At 39.2% G+C, this 7,254-nt stretch overlaps 1 protein-coding gene across 1 annotated transcript in view; it reads left to right on the forward strand.

Moving 5' to 3' along the window:
* SYNJ2 (synaptojanin 2) overlaps positions 1-3,170 on the forward strand; it is a 203,928-nt gene extending 200,758 nt beyond the window's left edge. Inside the window, exon 27 of the mRNA XM_077486270.1 lies at positions 253-3,170. Within this exon, the coding sequence (XP_077342396.1) occupies positions 253-1,293 (1,041 nt within the window). The 3' untranslated portion in view covers positions 1,294-3,170. The remainder of the gene's footprint in view (positions 1-252) is intronic.
* Positions 3,171-7,254: the final 4,084 nt, after the last annotated feature.

Here is a 7,254-nt window from a genome sequence, read left to right on the forward strand (position 1 = left end):
CTTCAAATTGCTTGCACTAAAGCCTTGTGTAGTGGGCAGGGTTACATGAGTACGCTGTAGGGGAAGCCCTACAAAAAAGATTTTGTCGATGACTAGTTACCTGAAGGTGGCACCTTTTAACCAATGGTCTATGAATACCAGTCCTGTACTGTACTCCAAGATAAGTCACAATTCCTATTTTTTGTGTGTATTAAATATTTAAGCTGTTTGGCAGTACTGCAATTTACATAAACACTTTATCTTTTTGCAAAGCTACTTAATCCAGAACAGAAGACAGAGCAACATCAGCCACCAAGTGAAAAAAACTCACCACAAGTACCTCCAAAATTGGCACATCATGCTGGGGTTTCAGATGGTTTAACACCTTTGAGGCCACCACCTCGAGTACCTGCAAAACCAAAACCAGAACCATCGGTGAATTCAACTGATCTAGAAAAACTCTCGGATAATAGTATGTTATCTGCATCTGTTAAGAAAATTGAGGTATCAGGAATAAGTGATCCAGTCCAATTGCAGTCTGCTGAAAAACTGGTGTTGTGTACAGAAACCCATCCTACAAAACAAGCAGTAACTGATGTTGAATCTACAGGTTTGATTAATATACTTGAAGACCAGTCAAAATCTGATCTAAAGAGTTTATCTATTTCAACAGCTCTTTTAGCATCCAGACCCGAGGCACAGATGGACACTACTGGCCCTGCAGACTTCTCAACCAATGCATTGATTTCAAAAAAGGAGCACAAAGTAGAAACTGCAGACATAAGTGAAAAGCCTAAAATATACCCAGTACCCAAACCAAGGACAATACTGCCTTCTCAAACTGTAAAAACTAAAGAAAGTGATAAGATACTTTCACCAACCGAAAATAGTAGCACATCTGAGTGTAATTCATTAATCCCAGCAGTGCCTCCAAGGAGAAAAAAGTCTGCTCCTGCCGCTTTCCACCTTCAGGTGTTACAAAGCAACAAAGGTTTGCTTGAGGCTGATGTGTCTTCAAATTCCAATAACAACAACAATCATAAGGAAGGATGTCTAATAGATATGGATTTTGCTGGGACGGTAAGCACAAAAGGCGACAGTAATCACTTAGCCAGCCACACTAAACCACTAGAGCCACAAAGAAGCTGGTCTTCTAAGGAACTGAAACTTCTAGATTTTGATGATAAGAAATTAGTTCAGTCATCAAATGATGATATGTCTTCTGTACAGGTTACGGACGATTGGCTAATGGGCCAAGATGAGGAAAAAAGTGAAAATACTATTTTCAAGAGCAGTTTCGATTCTCCTTGGTAAATGCAAAGATGTATTTAATATAATGCTGGCCATACTCTATGGGAGATCTATACTATATGCGTTATTTTGTCATAATAATATGTGTAGGTCATAAATAATGAAATGGAGAACCTCCATACAGATCCTGCAAGTTGGAAAATGCTGGTCCATTCTTGTTCATTTATCCTTGCTGAGCAGAAATAATTTGGTACAGCATTTGTTAACTTATTATAGTTACTATTGCTAAGGACTTTTCCAAACCACCCAGAACATATGCATTTTGGGTGAAAAAGCTCCTGGGTCTAATTATTCCCCCTAACTTAAACCAAGTATAGCTTTTCACCTATTTCCTGATTTCTGCAATGTAAGCACTCAATTAAAAAATAAGTGAAAGAGCTTAGCCGTTAAGCAATTTGTCATATGCAGGTCAAGTATAAAACCACCAAGCTATGAAATCTAGGCTAATCGCGTATCGGCAAACTTAGATACCATAACCAACTTTTTTCATAAAGTAGTGTTTTTTTATTCAACGTTATGCTAGTGGTCCAGATGTCAGGGGCTGTCCATACCCAAGGGGATGATCAGACCTTGAAAATATATTTTTCACTTGGTATGCATATACACTGACAAGTACATGTTGCAGATACTCTTTAGCTCAACACTCATTAGTCCCTATTTACCATTTGCAACTGTTTGTACTTTTACACTGCACTTCTGTGCTATGAACTCAGCAAAATCTTTCCTAAACAACCAAAAGCCATCATATGACCTCTGGAATGAGCGTTTGGTTACCCTAACATGTCTAAAGCAGCTTAGCACTGTAAATCAAAGCTGGCTTGCTGTAGACATATTGCAGTACTCATGCACTGAACTGTAACCACTAAACAAAGTGCTTTGTGTATTAAAGTTAGCCATTTCTTCACTTTCCCCTTTGTTTTCTAACCTGCATTGGCGTATTTGTTCTCAGGAGCAATGCAGACAATTCCTCCGTCCATTTTTTATACTGTGGCCCTTAGGGTTTGAGCTAGGGATAATTTAGAATTCCAACATTTGTAAAAAATTATTTGGAAGATACCTGTAGTGTATTTTAATTACCACACATTTGAGGTTATTTATGTAACTTTCACCTGAAAGTGATTTTTGCTGTGACCAACATTTACATGCTTCCAGATTTTTATAATTGTATTTAATAGGGGTTGTAATGTTCTGTTGTAAACCATTACAGTTGATATGCACAATATTAAGATGTTCGAAGTGGAACATTCTTTACCATCACACTATTTGCTCATCAACCACTTTTATAGAAGCACAAAAAACGAATTGATTAAATATGTTCTTGCCTGCTGTTGCACGTCTCTGCAGTTTTTTATCTTTTATGAAGGTCACTTTTTTTTTTATATCAAATTATCAGGGAATCCCATTCCACACCTGTGGATTGTCCTTATTTTAGTTTGGACAGTCCCAGTTCTTAAAATTCATAAATGAGCAGGGCCCAGAGAAAATAGACGTATTTAAGAACTGCAGTGTGAGGCCTAAATATATCCTAATTTTAGAATTTACAATACTACTATATTCTGTACACAACATGTAAAAGCAAATTAAGATAAGGTACAGGTTCTAATGTTGTAATTTTTAGTTTAATATTAACAAAAGATGGAGAAGATGTTTGTAAGGTCCAGAGGAATACCATATTTCTATCTAAACAATAGTGTTTAATCTGAGAATAATCAGCCTAAATCACTGTTTAATTAAATTCTCTGAAGTTCTTTTTACCTGTCTCTTAAATTTCAAGCTGATTGTCCTCTGTTTACTGTTGTGCCCCTTTGCTGTCTGCACTGTCACTATGATGTTAAACATTAATGATTTTTTTTTTTTTAAATAAACTCTAGTAAAACACCTCTGTGGAGTATGTTGTATTCTTTGAATTACACAAGGACATTTTCAACTAAGGTTATGGTTAAAATAGTGAGCTTCAGTGTGGTTAAGGTTGTAACAGGCTACACACAGACTGGTTTCAGATCATTTTGCCTTGTTTTTAAAATGTACAGTATGTCCAGGCATTACTCACATCTAGCCCATTCTAGAAAATGTCCAACATTATATTTTCTTTTGCCTTGTTCGAACTCTCATAAATAGAAAATGCCCATGGGACTTTAAGGGAGCTGCACCAAACAAAAACAAATAAATACAAGCTTTCATTCACATACATAATTAAAATCATATTAAAATTACATTAAATATATCCAAAGATGGTATAATAGCATATATGTATATAAAGATAGCCAGTTGATACCCTAAAATGCAATGCATTTCGTGAAGTCACGTTCACTTCTTCAGGAGATAGAAATATTCAAAAGGATATCTGCAAAGAAACCATGTCGTTGGTATACCATAGTAAAAAACGAGTACCCAAAGGAGGAAATCTGCAAAAAAGGAAACGCTTGCCAATAGATCAAGGTTGATGAGCAGTAAAGATATGACTTTCCCAACAACCTATATGGAATGTATACCCCTTCTCCGGCAAAAAATGGAAGTGAAATGGAAAAGCACCATAAGGAAAGTCTTGTCCAAGAGCTGTGGAACGGGCAGGGGGGCACCAGGCAGGAAGCACACAGTGGTCACAAACCAGGATCAACCAGATGCAGTGAGCAACTGCAAAAAATGTATCAAGGGGTGAGGGTGTGAAAAAATGATATAGAAATATAGATCCCAAAATACCAAAGTAAGAGTGAAAAGCTGGCTGTAATCAATAGAGATAAGAAAACTAACACTGCACATCACCCTGAACACACCATCCCCACCATGAAACATAGTGGTGGTGGCAGCATCATGTTGTGGGGATGCTTTTCTTTAGCAGGGACAGGGAAGCTGGTCAGAGTTGATGGATGGAGAAAAATACAGAGCAACCTTAGAAGAAATCCTGTTAGAGTGTGCAAAAGACTTGAGACTGGGGCGGAGGTTCACTGTCCAGCAGGACAATGACCCTAAAAATGCAGCCAGACCTAAAATGGAATGGTTTAAATCAAAGCATATTCATGTGTTAGAATGGCCTAGTCAAAGTCTAGACCTAAATCCAATTGAGAATCTGTGGCAAGACTTGAATAGTCCTGTTCACAGGCGCTCTCTATCCAATCTGATAGAGCTTGAGCTATTTTGCAAAGATGAATGAGCAAAAATGTCACTCTCTAGATGTCCAAAGCTGGTAGAGACATGCCAAAAAAGACTTGAAGCTGTAATTGCAGTGCAAGGTGGTTCTACAAAGTGACTTTGAACACAAATGCATGCTACACATTTCACATATTTATTTGTAAAAAATTTAGAAAACCATTTATCATTTTCCTTCCACTTCTCAATTATGTGCCACTTTATGTTGGTCTATCACATAAAATCCCAATAAATTATTGGGATAATAATTAACGTTTTCGGTTGTAAAATGACAAAGGGGTATGAATACTTTTTCAAGGCACTGTATAATTACACCCCAAAACACATTCTACTATGCCTTCTGGGAATGAGGATACCACATGTTTAAGATTTTTTTCACAGCCTAGCCAAACAGAGGGGCCCAAAATGGAGCATAATTTTATGTAACTAATTTCCTGACTACCTATCATATTTCATGAGTCCCTGAAGTGCAAGGACAGGAGAAACATCCACAAAATTATCCCATTTTGGAAAGAAAACACTCCAAGGTATTTTCTGAAAGGCATGGTGAGTCTTTTGAGAATGAAGGAAAGAAAATTAAAATGTATTTTTTTAACACAAAGTTTTCAGTGAAAAAGATATTTCTCACGAACATCATAACATATTTAGAATTACACTCTAAAATACAATCTACTACTCCTATGTAGTATAGTATGGTGATACCACATGCATGAAACTTTTCCACAGTCTAGCCACATAGAGAGGCTCAAAATCCAAGGGGCACCTATAGGCGTTCCAGGGGCATAAATTACACATCTAAGTTCCTGACTACCTATCACATTTTTGGAGGCCTTGGAGCACCAGGACAATGAAAATAACCACAAAATCGCCACATTTTGGAAATCAAACTCACCAAGGTATTTTCTAAAAGGCACGGTCTTTTGAGGACTTCATTTTTTGCCACAAGATTTTTGAAAATGCAGAAAGAAAATAAAAATAATTTTTATATGCAAAGTTGTCAATTTTATAAGATATTTCTCACACACAGCATATAAATCCTTAGAATTACAACCCAAAACACATTCTGGTATTCCTTTCTGAGTATTGAAATACCACATGTGTGAAGCTTTTTCACTTGGACTGATTATGTACCAACCATTGTATCTTGCTTAACACAAAAGTTAACCAAATGTGTTAAAATTAATGTACTGTAATGGTTTCCTCGCCTCTATACCAGTGATCATGGAATATAGCTTAGTGTAGCATCACCTGTAGCAGTCTCCACTCCTGTAAGCCAAGCAAGCCTAGTATGTGGCTGCCCCCAGGAATGCCATGTTTACTGGCCAGGAAGTACAGGAGGCTAAAAAAAAGAAAGAACAATCGAGTTCTAGGGAGGAAGTTCTCCACGGGATGGCTGGGACTGGTGTCTTGCAGGAACATAGTAAATCAAATGAGCAGATGGGCAAGTTCAGGTGGCAGGCAGAAGCCAGGTCAATAAACAGGCCAGGATGAGGACAGATGGCAGGCACATGCAATACTGCACTGGCGTATCGGTGATCAGGAATACCGTTGCTAGCTGCACTGGTCTTCTGACATTGGGATTTGTGTAGCAGGAATCAGGAACACTGTTGCTGGTTTACACTGGTTTGGTGACAATTAGGGACACCATTGCTGAGTGTGGTGATACTGCAACTGGTGTGGTGGTGATAAAGAACACTGTTGCAGGCATACACTGGTCAGGTCATGCTGAGACAGTATGGAGGTGATCAGGAAAGCTTTCTGCAGTGGTCTGGTGTAGTGGCAATCCAGAAAACACTGGAGCTAGCTAGACTGGTCTGGTGGCACTGTGGCTGGTGTGGTGGTAATTGGAAAACTGGGACTGACAGCACTATTATGGCTCTTTCACGTGTGAGGTTGGGAAGCAGTGAAACCTTGCAGTTGAGCCACAGTATTACTGCCCCTCAGTCACCACCCCCTTTAGCTGTAGAGGCAGTGGCCAGGGGCATACACATGCCATAGTTGCAATGCTTTGCAGCTGTGGCAGAAATCATACCTTCTGTATGCCCACCAATCACAACCAGCTCAAGGAAATGAGGGTGCTTGTGTGAGGTCCAAAGGGTTAAAGCAGGTAAAACAGCTTCTCACTGCTTGCCCAGTACCAGGGCCATCTTTAATATTGATTGAACCCATGGCAAATATTTTCTTGTCCCCCCCCCCATCCCCCCTTAATACAATTTCGCTCTCCACCTGCTCAGAGACATACAATAAATAGCAACTAGACTGAAAATCTGTTTAACGAATCAGATCAGGCAGCAATTGCCATTGGTTGCCAGAGGTTACAGTGTATCATTACTGCTCACTGACTGGCTGCTAGAGGTTACAGCACAAATTATGGCTCACTGATTATTTGATAGCGGTTACAGCACATGGCTTCTGCTTGTTGATTGGTTACTAGAGATTACTGGACATCCTTACCACTCACAAATTGGTTGCTAGAGGTTACTGTACATTATTACTGCTCCCTCATTGGTTGCTAGAGGTTGCTGCATATCCTTCCCACTCAATGATTGGTTGCAAGAGGTTAGTGCACATTACTACTGCTCACTGATTGGTTGCTAAAGGTTATAGCACATCATCTCCTCACTGCCTGCACACCATGGACTGGGGAGGTGAGGGGACCCATCAATAGACAAACAACTCTTATGGATCCTAGGACTCCTGGGATCAGGGGGAATTTACACTGACAACCATTGTCAAGGAGATTTGTACTGACCTCCAATGTAAGGTGACACTTCTACACTGATCAGCCAACAAAAACCTCCTCCTCGTGCCCAAAGC

This window comes from Lithobates pipiens, unplaced genomic scaffold (genome assembly GCF_037356315.1).
Source record: "Lithobates pipiens isolate NorthernLeopardFrog02 unplaced genomic scaffold, aLitPip1_a1.2 Scaffold_18, whole genome shotgun sequence".
Taxonomy (NCBI): Eukaryota; Metazoa; Chordata; class Amphibia; order Anura; family Ranidae; genus Lithobates; species Lithobates pipiens.